The sequence below is a fragment of the Cherax quadricarinatus genome, chromosome 1 (genome assembly GCF_038502225.1).
Source record: "Cherax quadricarinatus isolate ZL_2023a chromosome 1, ASM3850222v1, whole genome shotgun sequence".
Taxonomy (NCBI): Eukaryota; Metazoa; Arthropoda; class Malacostraca; order Decapoda; family Parastacidae; genus Cherax; species Cherax quadricarinatus.
In genome coordinates this window covers 32,540,396-32,556,152 of record NC_091292.1, presented here as the reverse complement: position 1 = coordinate 32,556,152, position 15,757 = coordinate 32,540,396, and the positions used below count along the sequence as shown (strand labels likewise).

The following is a 15,757-nucleotide window of genomic DNA, read 5'->3' as shown; positions in this document are numbered from 1 at the left end:
ACAAACTACTTTCATTATGTGCTATATCATTACGTGTATATTTATTTTCCTCTTTTTCATAAAATATGTATTACTTTTTGCCAAACCTCTTTCTACACATAGCTCAATTAAAGGCTCCCCATTATCATTTACCCCTGTCATCCCAAATTTACCTGCTACTCCCTCCACAACATTTTTACCCACTTTAGCATTGAAATCCCCAACCACAAGTACTCTCACACTTGGTTCAAAACTCCCCACGCATTCACTCAACATTTCCCAAAATCTGTCTCTCTCCTCTACACTTCTCTCTTCTCCAGGTGCATATACGCTTACTATAACCCACTTTTCACATCCAACCTTTAGTTTACTCCACATAATCCTTGAATTAATACATTTATACTCCCTCTTTTCCTGCCATAGCTTAATCCTTCAACATTATTGCTACTCCTTCTTTAGCTCTAACTCTATTTGAAACCCCTGACCTAATCCCATTTATTTCTCTCCACTGAAACTCTCCCACCCCCTTCAGCTTTGTTTCACTTAAAGCCAGGACATCCAGGTTCTTCTCATTCATAACATCCACAATCATCTCTTTCTTATCATTCGCACTACATCCACGCACATTCAGACATCCTACTTTGACAATTTTCTGCTTATTCTTTTTAGCGATTATTACAGGAAAAGGGGTTACTAGCCCATTGTTCCTTGCATTTTAGTTGACTTTTACAACACGTATGGATTACAGAGGAAAGATTCTTATTCCTCTTCCCCTTGAATATAAAAAGAAAAGTAATAAGAACAATAACTATTAAGATAAAATCAAAGAAAACTCAGATGAGTGTGTATAAATAAACGTGTATATGTGCAGTGTGACCTAAGTGTAAGTAGAAGTAGCAAGACGTACCTGTAATCTTGCATATTTATGAGACAGACAAAAGACACCAGCTATCCTACCATCATGTAAAACAATTACAGGCTTTCGATTTACTCACTTGGTAGGACGGTAGTACCTCCCTGGGTGGTTGCTGTCTACCAACCTACTGCTACTACATATATAGGGCTAGGAGTACGCAGATCTTCCCAGATTGCTCTACCAGCTTTCCTATCCTCTTCCATAGCATCAAACAAGTTGATAAGACAATTTCTTCGTGATAACCTTAGTGACTCAGCAGGAATACAGGACCCTAGCTATGCCAATGCCATCACTGAATGGGAGACTCTTGCTGCTCCAGCACCAAACCCTAGTGCAGCACTGGCTCACAAACAGTCAAGCTGGGACGGCCTGATCGCTGAAAAGGTGCTTGCCAACATGCTCAGGGCTGCAACATCAGATAGGGAGACTGCCCGTCTCCATGCTGTGAGCGCACCTCACTCCGGGGACTTCCTCCGAGCAGTTCCCATATCGGCAATGGAAACGAGACTCGACCCTAAGACCCTTCATATTGCAGTTGCTCTGTGCCTTGCTGCCCCAATTCACACAGAATATATGTGTATTTGCAGCGAAGCGCAAGCAGACCAATATGGTCTACATGGTCTTAACTGTTCCAATACCAAGGGCTGGCATGGAAGACACAATTGTAGACAGCCTGTACTGTCTGCACAGACAGCCTATGCTGTCTGACAGCTTAGTTCATATTTTGCGGCACTCAGGTGCTGCCCTCTAGGCCTGCCCAAGTCAGTGGGACGCTGGTCCTACTCGCTCACTCACTCAGCAGCCTAGCAGCAGTCAACATGTCCTACTAGCTCTCTCCCTCATTTGCATGGCCCTACCGGGCCATGGGCATAACACACCAGCAGCCTGTACCCCACGACATTTGCAAAGCAAGAAGAACCCTCCAAACACATATCATTCACTCACCCGCTACCAGAATCACCAAATAATCTCGTTATAAATGGTGGGAAGTGGTGGTCACAGCAGTTGTGTTTGCCCGGAGAGAGGAAGGAAATAGGATGAAGTCATCTTCACTTCATCACCCCATGCAAGAAGCATCCATCTCTCATCGAGTTATCCTGATGTCGTGTCTGCACGTTTCAGCATCCAGACACAGGTACAAGCAGGATCCAGCCGAAATTTACCGAATTTCTTTGAGAATTGTAAGTGGCGTCCCAGTGACCCCACACTACAGCATCCCACACTGTTTCTCAAGTCACGTGTTCAGCATCACTTGTATGTTGCTGTTGTTGGTCAGCTCAGCACAGCTGTTTCAGCAAACCAGAGGTGAGTTTTGTGGTGATTTCTGTGTCCAGTGTGAGTTTCTCCATGTGTTTGTGGAGAGAAGAGGAGGAAGTGGCCGTTCCTTGCCTTGACCATGCTCGCCCTGCTGTACACTCACCCCTCACCAGCCTACCATACACTCACCACTGCCCACTCCTGCTGTGTTTTCTGCTGTTTTTCGTGTGAATTCATTGCCAGTGCTGTGTATCTGAGTGCCCGAGGCCACTCTAAGTCACATGGATCACAAAGCCACGTGGATCAGCAAGCCCAGTGGATCAGCAAGCCATGTAGATCAGCAAGCCATGTAGATCAGCAAGCCATGTGGATCAGCAAGCCATGTGAATCAGCAAGCCATGTGGATCAGCATGCCACTTAGATCCCGACACCACGTGGGGTGTGGACAAAGCCACGTGGATCTATGAGCCACGTGAGTTACCAATGCTGCTGCCCGACTTCATGACGTCACAATGTCTGCCTGATGTCACCTCGAGATGTCTGCTGACGTCACCTCGTGACGTCACGCCTGACATCACATCGAGTGTTTCAGTAATTATGTCAGTATTGTCGAGAAGATTGAGAGAAAATATATGTCGTGTGTTAATTAATTCCTTTCAGTGTTCTCACATGTTAGTGTATGGCTTAGTGTCAATTTTGTGCACAGAAAAGTATCATTTGCTAGTTAAGCCATGTTGTACCATATGTACCGCGGGTGTGTGTAAAGTTTTCCGTGTGTCCAGTGTGGTCTGCGGCCAGACCCCTGTGTAGCACCACTGTGTTACTGTCACCCAGTGCGACCAGCGCATTTGACAGCTGTATTAATCAGCTCTGAGTGTATGAGCCCCTTTGTACAGAAAGCTCTTATGCTTATCGCTCATAGATGTTCTGCATAATTGTACCTGCTACTATTCTCATTGAGATTTGTTTCACTTCACCTCCAGACCTTCAGAGTGCAGTTATATGTAGAGAAACAAGTCTGGGGATGCTTAGACTAACCTCTGCTATAGCTCAAACTGCCGAGAGAATGACACTCGTCAAGCGGCAGGCGCTGTGTCAGCCTCGTGTCACAAGCTTCAGTGAGCTCTTGCATAAAGATGATGTCACTTTGACTGCTAGCTTGCTCACTGCAGTCTGGTGTATGATGTTACAACTCCCAGATGTTTCGCCCAGTCGTCTCTGCCATGACTCGCTCCACGACTCACTCCATGCTTGCCGGCAGTGACAGCCCAGTGACAGTACCAGTCGAGAAGTGTCCTCCTGAGTCACTTGCCAGAAGTCCTGCCCAGTTGCTGAGTTTTGACGATACCTCACTCGAGGGCACCAGCATGTCGTGCCCCAGGTTGAGTGAAACCTGCAGTGACGATGACTGCTTCACCATTCTAGAGGAGACCGTACCCTGTTACGTCACAGCTCAGCCGCAACAATGTCTCCTGTGTTGCAGTATCTGTCCAGACACAGGAAGGCGTGCAGTGATGCCCTTCGACGCTCACTGCCTATGACCAAGATGTTTAGCACACCCCACATGTTTTATTTCTTCCCTCCCTTCAGGAAGTTTTTTTTTCCATGTCCATATGTATATACATGTTTTTATTTTGTGTTCTGTGCCCTGTTCCTACGAGAGAGAGACTGAGTTTTTTTTACCATTAGTATTGTCGAGGTAGGTGGCCGAGCATATGTAGACAGCCTGTACTGTCTGCACAGACAGCCTATGCTGTCTGCCAACTTAGTTCATATTTTGCAGCTCTCAGGTGCTGCCCTCTAGGCCTGCCCAAGTCAGTGGGACGCTGGTCCCACTCGCTCACTCAGCGGCCTAGCAGCAGTCAACATGTCCTACTAGCTCTCTCCCTTGTGGGCATGGCCCTACCGGGCCATGGGCCCAACACACAAGCCTTTGTACCCACCAAGACTTTGCAAATAAAGTAAAGAAGCCTCCGAAGACATGTATCATTGAACCCCGCTACCAAGACATCACCCAATAAAACCTATAAAACACAATGAGGTCAATGACATCATAAAGAGAACCCTTGCTACAGCTGGATGCCCAGCCGAGAGGGAGCCCCGATCACTAGCAGCCAACAATACTCACAACCCAGCAAACCACCCCGACGGGATCACCATCTATCCTTGGAAGAATGGCAAACTCTTAACATGGGACTATACCTGTGTGTCCACACTGGCTGACACCTACCTCCATCACAGTGTTTGGCGACAGGGAGGAGCTGCTGACCACAGGGATCCCAGTGGGATCAGAGACCTTGGGATCATGGGGAAAAAATGCCACACATTTCCTTAAAGAATTGGGTTCCAGACTCATCGACACCACCAGGGACCCAAGGGCAGCCACATTCATGTTCCAGCACCTCAGCATAGCTATCCAGAGGGGAAATGCTTGCTGTATACTTGGCTCGTCTCTGGCTTTGGAGGAGCTGGAGGAAATTCATGATCTTTAATACATTGTACCATTGTATTCATGTTTGTGTTTTTCTGCAAATGTATTCTGTTTATTAATAAATGTTCACATAGAATATAAAATATACAGGGGTGGTAGGAGAAGAAAATATTCAAACAGCTCCAGGGAGAATCTTCAGTTTTCCCTGAGGTACGTTTATTGTCTTCTCTGAGGATGAGGGTCCCTATTCCAGCTATAGAGGTGGTACCTTCCTATATATATATATATATATATATATATATATATATATATATATATATATATATATATATATATATGTATGTATATATATATATATATATATATATATATATATATATATATATATATATATATATATATATATATATATATATATATATATATATATATATAGAGAGAGAGAGAGAGAGAGGTTCGTTTTCAAAGTCATTTCATCTAACCTGCCACATGCATTGGACAACGAAAGAGATTTGAAATGCTTAACAATTCGCAAACAGGCGAAATTATTTACAAACATTGTCTGTACGTCCACAGCAGGACTCGAACCTGCTAACTCTGTATCAGAGTAACCAGTACTCTACCACAGAACCAGTATATATATATATATATATGTATATATATATATATATATATATTATATATATATATATATATATATATATATATATATATATATATATATATATATATAATACACACACACACACACATAAGTGAGTACACATATGCACAGTCGCAAGTTTGCATGATTTATTGTTTTTGTTTTTGTTTTTGTGCATTGTGAAATGTTCGTCCTTATTTGCTCAGTGAACATTTACTGAATACATGCTGATGATATATTCCAAGAACTCAAACTACAACAGCTGCTTATTTTCAAAGTTAACACATTTTTTATTTTCCTGCAAGAGGTCAGCGGAAGTACCCAAGCAGTATTGCCAAATTATCATTTCACAGCCGTGTGCTCCCCGCTACGGTGCATTCAGCAGGCAACTGATTATTGGTGAAAGAGCTTTTCCCTACTCCTAAATAATGCCGTAAGTGATGGCGTTTTGGGTACCCTGTTAAATATCGTTGTTTACGTGGGAAGTGACGTTCCTTGCAGACTGAGCAAGCAATAGTTAACTTGACTTGGTTATTTTTCCTACTGTAGAATTTACACGAACACTTATTTGCATGTATTGGCCAATGAGGTAACGTTGTGTTATACCTCACACTGTCATCAGTTTCCGCCTCATTTGGAAAACCTTCTTCACTTTCAGTCATGTTCGGGGCCATTGATAACATAATCAGTATTCCTGTGGGCTCTTGATCCTTAAAAAAAAAAGTTCTCTGACATTTGTAGAATACAAAAGAACGCAATTTTAGCATTACAAAACCACAATTATATGCACATTTTTAATGTATCAATGTTCAGGGTCTGGGACGATATTCCATATCTCGGCAGCAAGTACTCAAGTTGTTCCTTTTTGTGTAGCCTAAGTTCACTACATGGCATTATAACTTATAAACATGCATATGCACTTCATATGCATATCAAAACAGAGCTCAGACATTTAATTTTCATCTGAAGATAAATTCTGAAGCTTACCGTCATTCTGGAGTGGTGAAAAGGATTGAAATATAGGAACTTAACAAGTGAAAAGCCGTATGTAAAGTAAAAGGACACAAGTGCAACTAATGCGACATTTTATTGTGGCAACGTTTCGCTCTCCAGGAGCTTTATCAAGCTCCTGGAGAGCGAAACGTTGCCACAATAAAATGTCACATTAGTTGCACTTGTGTCCTTTTACTTTACATATTGTCGGTAATTCTACTAACTTTATTACAAGTGAAAAGCCGGCTGAAAGAGACACTAAGAAGAAAGTGTTAACATAATGCACACCCGGCCACTGGTATGGGAGAACAAATAACCATGCGATGTATGACGTCGCTTCTAGAAGTCTTTACTGCGATACCAACAATATATGTCTGCTTGATCAGGGCTAATTTCCCATTTATTTCGGAAAAGGAATATTAAAAGTCTAATTTCTCAAAGACTAAATTCCCTTCAGACTTGGGCCTGCAAGTCGGTTGTAATATGAAACGACATCAAAGGTTGAATAAAATTAAGGTATTCAGAGATTGGTCTAGGATTATTAATATGTCTAGGATAAAGTCAGAGAAGTCTAGGCCTATCACCCGAAGTTCAAAATCCATTACCCAGTTCAATTATAAATTAGAAAATCTCTTTTGAATCAGTTCAGTTGGATTCAAGCTGACACTAACAATCATTCTTCATCTTCAAACTCTAGTTACTACTTTCTATTTTCTTCCTTTTTCTCTTCATCCAGTTCACTATCATGCCGCCGACAGCACCTAAAATATGTTGGCACCTACTTTTTTAGTGACAAACTGTGTTTGAAAGTAATTTGATTAGGTACTGAGAGCTGAAAAATTAAGGTTCCGGTCACTTCGATGTATTACACATTCTCATTCATTCTTCAGGAGCGACGTCAGAAGCTTCAGCAGAGAGTTGGTTACGCTCTCCGCCACGCTGGAGTGGCCATCACTGTCACTTCGCTCACTGACTTCGGTGCTTTCATTATTGGTTCCACCACGGTGAGTCCTCACAACTCCGTCAGCGTTTAAATACGGTAAAACCACATTTGTACTGACTTAAGAAGTTTATCTTGAGTGTAAGTCTTGTCTTACTCATAGACCAGCCATGACCACCAGCCTGGCCTTTCCCAGGTACTGCCGGCTCTGAGATCTTTCTGCATCTATTCCGCCATCGGTATCGCCACCCTTTATGTCTTCCAGGCTACATTCTTCGTCGCCTGGTTCACCCTAGATCAGGCACGACTGGAAGGTAGGTACAGGCGAAGGTATATGAAGTAGCGTAAGAGCAAGGGGGTGTAGGAGGTAGGTGGCTAATACAGAGATAGGTGAAGATCAGCTTATGGTCTACAACTAAGTTGCTTGCTAAGAGGGGATAAATTATAGGCTAGTAGTCGTTACTTCTGTTTGGAGATGAAATCGGAAGAATAAAATAGGTTTCTCTTCCCCACTCTTCCTCCTCCGGCCACACTGTTGGCATGAAAACAGTAGAACAAGCTACTCTCGTTGTGCATTCCATCATATTTTTTCATATTTATGTATTCCCTCTTAAACCATGTACTGCCTATTACCAAACATTTCTCAAAACATAATTCATTTACTCCTAACACTTCAAACATTTTTCTTATAACCTCCAACAGTATTTACCTCTGATTAGTTTTTTTTAAAGATTTTACCACCGAAGTGGCTAGTTTATTGTGCATCCCATATCCATCCGGTGGATGGTAGCACAAGAGCATATGGATGCACATAAGGACTAGGAACTTAGCCCCAAAAAGGGTTAAGAGAAGTACATCTGGATTTATATCTATACAGTTCACTTATCTGTTACAAGCAAATTTAGGAAATTAGTTTAATATGTCTGGTATATTATTTTCATTAATAAGATATCTTGACGTGTCACATTAGTTATTATACTGTTTATGTCTATATTAAGCACATAGTGTTCAAGATGGTGACCATAGGGCTGGTCACATACTTTGCATTTGGTTTGATCATCTGTGTGTCTGTCAAACTGCCAGAAGTACTTATAACCAAGCTTAAGCCTGTCCACTATAACATCGGTCAATCTATTCACATTGCAAGTTGCTCCATAAACGTACTTATCTACGTTCATGTTATAGTGGATTATATATCTTTTCAGGCTTCTAAATGAATTCCTATAACATTCGGTTACATTATTTACTTCTTTCCTAATATTATTCCTAATGCTTGACACAAATACACCAAAGTTATATTATCCTGAAGGATAATTCTGCATTATCCTTCAGGGTACTTTTCTTAGCTAATTTATTAACTTTATCATGAAGGAGTAATCCAGCGTGGGATGGAATCCATAACAATTGTACATTAATTCCTTTTTCTTGGATTTTTGAGTATCTATACCTGGCTTCTCCAGTGAGCATGTTGTTAGCCATTATGTGATTCAAGAATCTTCAGTGAAGACACAGAATCATTAATAATCATAGTCAAGCTCAGTGTCTTAAGCTAGCTTTAGCGTCAGTTTGCAGTGTAGACGCCCAGTTGTTAATTCTTATGCCAACTCAAGAAAGTTCCTATCGTTCTTATCTAGAGAGGTGGCAATAAGAGCAGATGCAGCCCTGCCAGGTAGACTCCTGCTTAGAGCCATCAGTGTATACAACTTGTGATAAGTTATTACTACCAGTTAGGCAAGAAAGTTTTTCTTGAGCAGTTAGTCTTACGAGTGATTTAAGGAAGGGATTACTAATAATGAGCTTCTCGGGAGGGTCTTGCAGGTATGTGATATTAAATGAACACATCTTCCATGGAGGGGTGAAATGCTCTTGTTGTCTACAGTGATACAGTTCGTGCAAGTTATAAAACTTAATATAATTGCATGTTTTCACAATCCATTTAAATATGTGTATTTCTAGACATTTAGTAAGATTCACAGTGACAGTGTCTGGTTCATTTCTTAACATTCTAATACCAAGTATAGTAATCTTATTACTGATACCAAACACACCAAGCTCCTTGGTACAAACACACCAAGCTCCTTGGTACAAACACACCAAGCTCCTTGGTACAAACACACCAAGCTCCTTGGTGTGTTTTGTATCAATAGGTATTGGTAGACTTGCCTCTGTTGAGCTATAATATCACAAAACATTCTCTCATTTGTCTCTATTACCCAAACATTCACTTATCACGTGGTAGAATTTAAATAAACGTTCCTCTGACCTGCAGTCACATAAACATTTATTATAATTTTCTTCTGTCATTTCACTTTTATTCTAAACTATATATTTGTTGAATTTAAACATTTAACAATTATGCCTTATCTTACATCAATATTCTCATTATATTGTTATACTGAAAATCTTTCAAATATATTTCAAACAATTAAGACGTTCACTATAAATTTGGCCATCAATACCTCATGCACTATTAAAAATGTTTTGTTAAAAAAAATTGTGCAAGTTCGTTGGTTGTCTTTCAGTCAGTGCAAAATTCGCTATTAATTCCATGCTTAATATTGTCAAAGAATTAAGAATAAGAATTAAGCTTCATCAATATAGTGTTAGAATTTGCTAACTTTGATGTGGAAGCTTTACCGTTTGAAGCTTTTTCTTTATCTAACTTGAGTAATACTTAAAACCATTGTCGTTTCTATATAATTTATTGACAAATATAATGAACTGGAGCATCTTTGATATAATATTGACAACATTTTCAATAGTTTCGGGTTACACAAAATTGTCGGATTCTTAGATCAAAACTTAAATTTTATTGAAATGATGCCGCCAGAGGCTCATTTGAACGTTCAGCCTTCGAGGCATGGATGGTATGGTCCTTAATGCTGGTGAAGAGATTATTATCCATAAAATTAGAACTATTCTCTCATTTCTTGACTCAAATATAATCACTGACCCATATCAAAGTTACCGATGTATTGCAGAAACACTCGTATTTTGGTTTCGCTTAAATATTATAGGAATATTTCAGAATGTTAAATGAATCTTATAATCTATGTTACGTATGTCGACGTTGCGGTCTTGAACCATTTAACTTGTCATAGTGATTATGTAATTATTTTATGCATAATTTGTAAAGAGTGCAGAAAATGGAGATCGCACCGTGTCAGAACCCAAGAACTTGTCATTTAAGTGATGTCGCATCTTACAGACAAGCGCAACGGACTCGTATGGTGTTACCAACACAAGGACTGGACGCCTAATTCTTGCTCCCAGAGAGACCTCTGTCAGACCTTTTTTGACAAGTTTTATTCCAGGGTTGTGCTCATGAAACCAATCAAGGTAAGACTTTCTTGCATTAATCCTAGAAAAATCTGCACATGTGCAGACCTAGGTACAGAAATTGCTTTATAAGTATGCAAACTCAAGTATATTATTATTATAATAAAAAAGAAGCACTAAGCCACAAGGGCTATACAGCGCTGCAGGGTAGGGAAGGAAGCGAGGGTATTGGGCGGCAGAAGGGAGGAGGGATGATCAGTAGGTTACAGAAAACAGCGTGGCAGGGGATAGTGCGGGAGAAGAGGGTAGCAAGAGATTGAGGTAGAAAGGGCTGAAGATATCATCATCAGAGTTTGTGGAGTAAGTCAGTTGTTGTCAAAAAGCCAATGAGAGAGTCCGGATGAAAGGTGGGTCCATCAGCGAGAAGGGAAGGTAAAGAGAGAATAGTAGAGCGAAGACGACGTTGGAGGTAAAGTGGGCAGTCTAACAGAATGTGGCTGACAGATAATAGAACCTGACAATTCTCATAGGAGCAGGGCGCCTCTCCATGAGACATCCATGATTAAGACGAGTATGGCCAATGCGAAGGCGGGAGAGAGTAGTCTCCCAACCTCGACACTGGTGACAAGAAGATGGCCAGTAACCTATACTCGGTTTAATAGAACAAAGTTTGCTATTGAGCAAAGCAGACCAACGTTGTTGCCAACGGGTGTAAAGGTGGGTAGCTATTACAGCAAAATAGTACGAAACTGGAACACCTCTATATGAAATTGGTAGGTCATGTACTGCTGACCACGCAGCAGTGTCTGCCTGTTCATTTAAAAGTTCGTCAACATGACCAGGGACCCAACAAAAAACAATATCTTTATGCTTGGTAGGGATACGGCATAGCCAAAGTTGGATACAGAGAACTAGGGGGTGAGGTGTATCAAATTTCCTTATAGCCTGTAAAGCACTAAGGGAGTCTGAGACATTCTCAAATGATGACACAGGCGTAGATGCGATAAGTATAAGTGCTGCAAGAATGGCATACCATTCAGCAGTAAAACTGCTTGCCGAAGATAGTAAATGCCCTCGCACGATGCTGTCCGGAAACACTGCTGCGAATCTGATGCCGTCAGAAGATTTAGAGCCATCTGTGTACACGGCGATGGCATGAGAATGAGAGTGGAAGTGATCAAGAAAAAGAGAGCGGGAAGCCACCGTAGGCAGTTGGGCTTTCAAGCAAGGGAGTGAGAAAGAACAGACCCGAACAGCTGGAACTTCCCAGGGGGGTAGGGAAACGTGAGATGCTACATGAACATATAAAGGCAGTAACTGAAGGGAAGACAAGAGCGAATGTTGGTGAAGAGAGAAGGGACGGGGCAAACAGGGGCGGCGAACAAATAATGTCTACTAATATCAGTGACCATTCTATAAATGGAAGGATTGCGGAGATCGTGAGAGCGCACATAGTAGTGAAGGCAATGGGCATCATGGCGACCAGACAAAGATGGAACATTGGCTTCTGCATAGAAGCTCTCAACAGGGAATGAGCGAAAAGCACCAAGGCATAAACGTAATCCTTGGTGATAGATGGGGTTAAGGCTAGAGAGAGTAGCAGGAGAGGCTGCTGAATAGATCTGGTCACCATAATCGAGTTTCGATAAAATGTGGACTGAATGTAGGCGAAGGAGAGTTCGACGATCAGCTCCCCATGAAAGATGAGCAAGGGTCTTAAGAAGGTTCAGCCGGCTGTGACAAGCTGCCTTTAGAGAGGCAATGTGGGGTTTCCAGGATAACCTATGGTCAAAGAGAAGGCCTAGAAACCTGACTGTATCACGTTCAGGGATACGGAAGCCATAGAGGTACAAAGGATGATCGGAGATGACAGAGCGTCTAGTGAAAGTAATTTGGTGAGTTTTGGTACTGGAAAATATAAACCCATGCGTAGTGGCCCAATTGGAAACACGGTCGACTGCATGCTGGAGAGAAACTGTAATGATGTGACAGTCAGCGCCTGCACAAGCAATAGTGAAGTCATCTACATAGAGTGATGACCAAATATTAGATGGAAGAACAGAGGCCAAATCATTTATAGCAAGGAGAAAGTGTTGTGCTCAGAACACATCCCTGAGGGACACCTTCTGCTTGGACAAAATCCGGGGAGAGCACATTATTGACTCGAACACGGAAATGTCTGTCAGTTAAAAAGTTCTTAAGGAAAGGTGGTAGATTGCCTTGGAGGCCTAAGGAGTAGGCTTGGGCCAAAATATTATACCTCCAAGTTGTGTCGTATGCCTTCTCAAGGTCAAAAAATATGGCAGTAACTGAGTGATTATTTGCAAAGACATTACGAACATACGTATCCAAGCGTAGTAAGGGGTCTATGGTAGAATGGCCCTTATGAAAGCCATATTGACGAGTGGAGAGACTTGTGTGCGTCTCTAAATTCCACATTAAACGTCTATTTACCAGACGTTCCATCACTTTGCAGACTGCACTGGTAAGAGCAATGGGACGATAGTGGGAGGCTTCATGTCCCGTAGTCCCCATTTTGCGGAAAGGGAGAACAATGACAGATTTCCACAGCTGTGGAAGAACTCCTTGTGACCAAATAAGATTGAAAAGGCATAAGAGGACTGCAAGGGCTGACTGATGTAAATGTTGTAACATACGAATATGAATGTCGTCGGGCCCAGCTGTCGATGATGGGCAAGCTGAGAGTGCTGCCTCCAGTTCCTGAAGTGTAAAAGGCACATTATACTGCTCTTCTCTGAGAGAAGAAAAGTCCAAGGGTGCTAACTCTCTGGAAGACTTTGAGGAAAGTAAAAAGGGGCAGAAATGGAGCCCCAGACAAATACAGACCAGATGATTGCCAATTTCAATGGCAACATCTAGAGGGTTTGCTATATCAACACCGGCAACCTACAGAATAGGAGCCGGGTCAGAATATTTACCACTCAATTTCCGTACTTTTTTCCAGACTGCACTCATAGAGGAAGCAGAGGTGATGGTGGAGGCATAATCTCACCAGAAAGAGCGTTTAGCATCATGGATGACACGGCGAGCGATCGCACACTTCTGCTTAAAATCAAGAAGTCTCTCAGTGGTTCTATTATACCGGTACCTGCCCCACGCAGCGTGTTTCAAATGTACTGCACGAGCAAAAGCAGGAGACCACCAAGGCACGCATTTCTGAGAATGCCTGCCTGAGGTTTGGGGTATAGAATGAGAAGCTGCAGTTAAAACTGAGGACGATGGAGGACGAAGAAGGAACCTCACTAAAAACAGTTAGGTGTGAGTAAAGGTCCCAATTTGCCCGATCAAATTGCCAGCGTGGGTTACAAAGAGGTGGTGAATATGAAGGGGAAGTAAGAATGATTGGAAAATGATCGCTGTCATGTAAATCCGGGAGAACAGATCGGGTGAAGTCTAGTGCGGCAGAGGAAGAGCAGACTGAGAGATCGATGCAAGAGAGAGTATGAGGACGAGAATCAAAATGGGTGTGAGTACCTGTATTTAAAACATTGAGGGGGTGGGAAGCAAGAAAACCTCTAGCTGAATGCCACGGGAATCACAGTGAGACCCCCCCAGAGGAAATGATGGACACAGAAGATACAAAGAACAGAGTGTATACCACCTATGCAGGTGGATATGGGCTGCTGTGTAATGCAGCAAAGTACAAACAAATAGCTGATGGTACGGAATATAAGTGCGTAGAAGAAGGGCACTTTCGTTAAAGGTCCCATCAGGAAAAGGATCCGAAGAATACAATAAATTATAGCCTGAGATGGGATAGATAACAATAGAGTGTAATTTTGGTTCTTGTAAGCAAACACCAACAGGGAAAAATTGGGAGAGCAACGTCTGAAGGTCACTCCGATTACCCCTGAGGCCACGTATATTCCACTGTAAATAGGCCATGATTGGCAATGATAAAGATACTAGAAATCTGCAGGTAAGGGTACTTACAGATTAGAGGGGTTAGAAAAGTCCATATGCGGTGGCAGCGAAGGAACGGTGCGCTGTGAAGAAAGGAGTTGTGCAGATGGAGAAGAGGAAAGAAAAGGAACAGAGAGAGCGGATCAGTGTCCATTGATGGTTTGGTCTCTGCAATTTATTCAGAGATTGCTTCAAGTGTTTCGGAGTTCAGAGACGTTGTATGGGAGACAATGTTGGAGATGGAAGGAGGAGGAGTTTGAGAGAAGATCGGAACTGTAATGGACTGTACCAAGGTGGGGGGGGGCGAAAGGGTGGAGGGAACTGGAGAAGTGTGGGGGGGGGGAGAAGAGGCAGAAACCTGGGAGGTGGCAGAAGAGGAAGAAACTTGGGACGGGACAGGGGTAGGAAGGCACAGTACGAGGAGGAGGATGAACCTCCACGCTTGTAACAGAGCCAGTGAAAGGAGAAGACCCAGGTACAGAGACCGGGAAGGTAAAATGTGGAGGTGGATGAAGATAAAGGAGGGGTTGAAGGAGATTTTTTGGACTTCTGAGAAACAGAGGGACGATTGGGAGGAGGTGTCGTACGAGGTCTTGTCGATATCGGGGTTTGTGAGGGAGAACACGAAGAAGTGAGAACAGACTGAGGTGTTGAAGTAGGGATGTCTGAGCCCAGGACAGCAAAAGAATTAGATACAGGAGTGACTATGGGACTGGCAGCTGCAGAGCAGGCTGCAGAAGATGGGACCCCAGAAGTGGCGGGACGTTTTGAAACACGAGAATAAGAAACACGGGGTAGTCTCCCTTGGAGGTGGAGATGAGAAACTGCCATAGCATAAGGGAGACCTTCTGCCTCTTTGAGGCAACAAATTTCCCACTCATTTAAGTAGACCTGGCAATGGCGAGAGTACGAAGGGTGAGCCTCATGACAAGGCAAGAGGGAGGTCGACCGCAAGACATATTAGAATGGTCATCAGTACCACAGACTGGGCATTTGGCTATAGATCTGCAATATTTTGCTGGGTGGCCAAATCGCCAGCAATTTCTACACTGTTGCGGTGTAGGGATCACCTTCCAAACTTGTAACCTATGTCCTGCTACATAAACAGAGGATGGGAGTTCATGGCTGTCAAAAGTTAAATGAGCCACATTGCAAGGGGATTGTGTCCACCCACGGGCAGGAAGAGCATAAGTGTCTACCTTGAGAATTGGGATATCTTGGAGTTCCAGCTGTTCGAGAATGTCATTGCCACATATCTGGAAATTCTGTTGGACTATGGTATGGGGCAGAATAACAGTACCACTACAAGAATTGAGGGAATGATGTTTTTTGATAGTGATAGGAATAGTATCAATATGTGAAAGAAGAGAAACATCGTGAGCTTGTGTGGTCCGA

At 42.5% G+C, this 15,757-nt stretch overlaps 1 protein-coding gene across 1 annotated transcript in view; it reads left to right on the top strand.

The window, feature by feature from the left end:
- Positions 1 to 15,757, top strand: part of LOC128705840 (patched domain-containing protein 3-like) — a 79,111-nt gene that overhangs the window by 19,556 nt on the left and 43,798 nt on the right. The window contains exons 3-5 of the mRNA XM_070085705.1: positions 7,110 to 7,223; positions 7,356 to 7,473; positions 10,368 to 10,498. Coding sequence (XP_069941806.1) covers positions 7,110 to 7,223; positions 7,356 to 7,473; positions 10,368 to 10,498 — 363 coding nt within the window. The remainder of the gene's footprint in view (positions 1 to 7,109; positions 7,224 to 7,355; positions 7,474 to 10,367; positions 10,499 to 15,757) is intronic.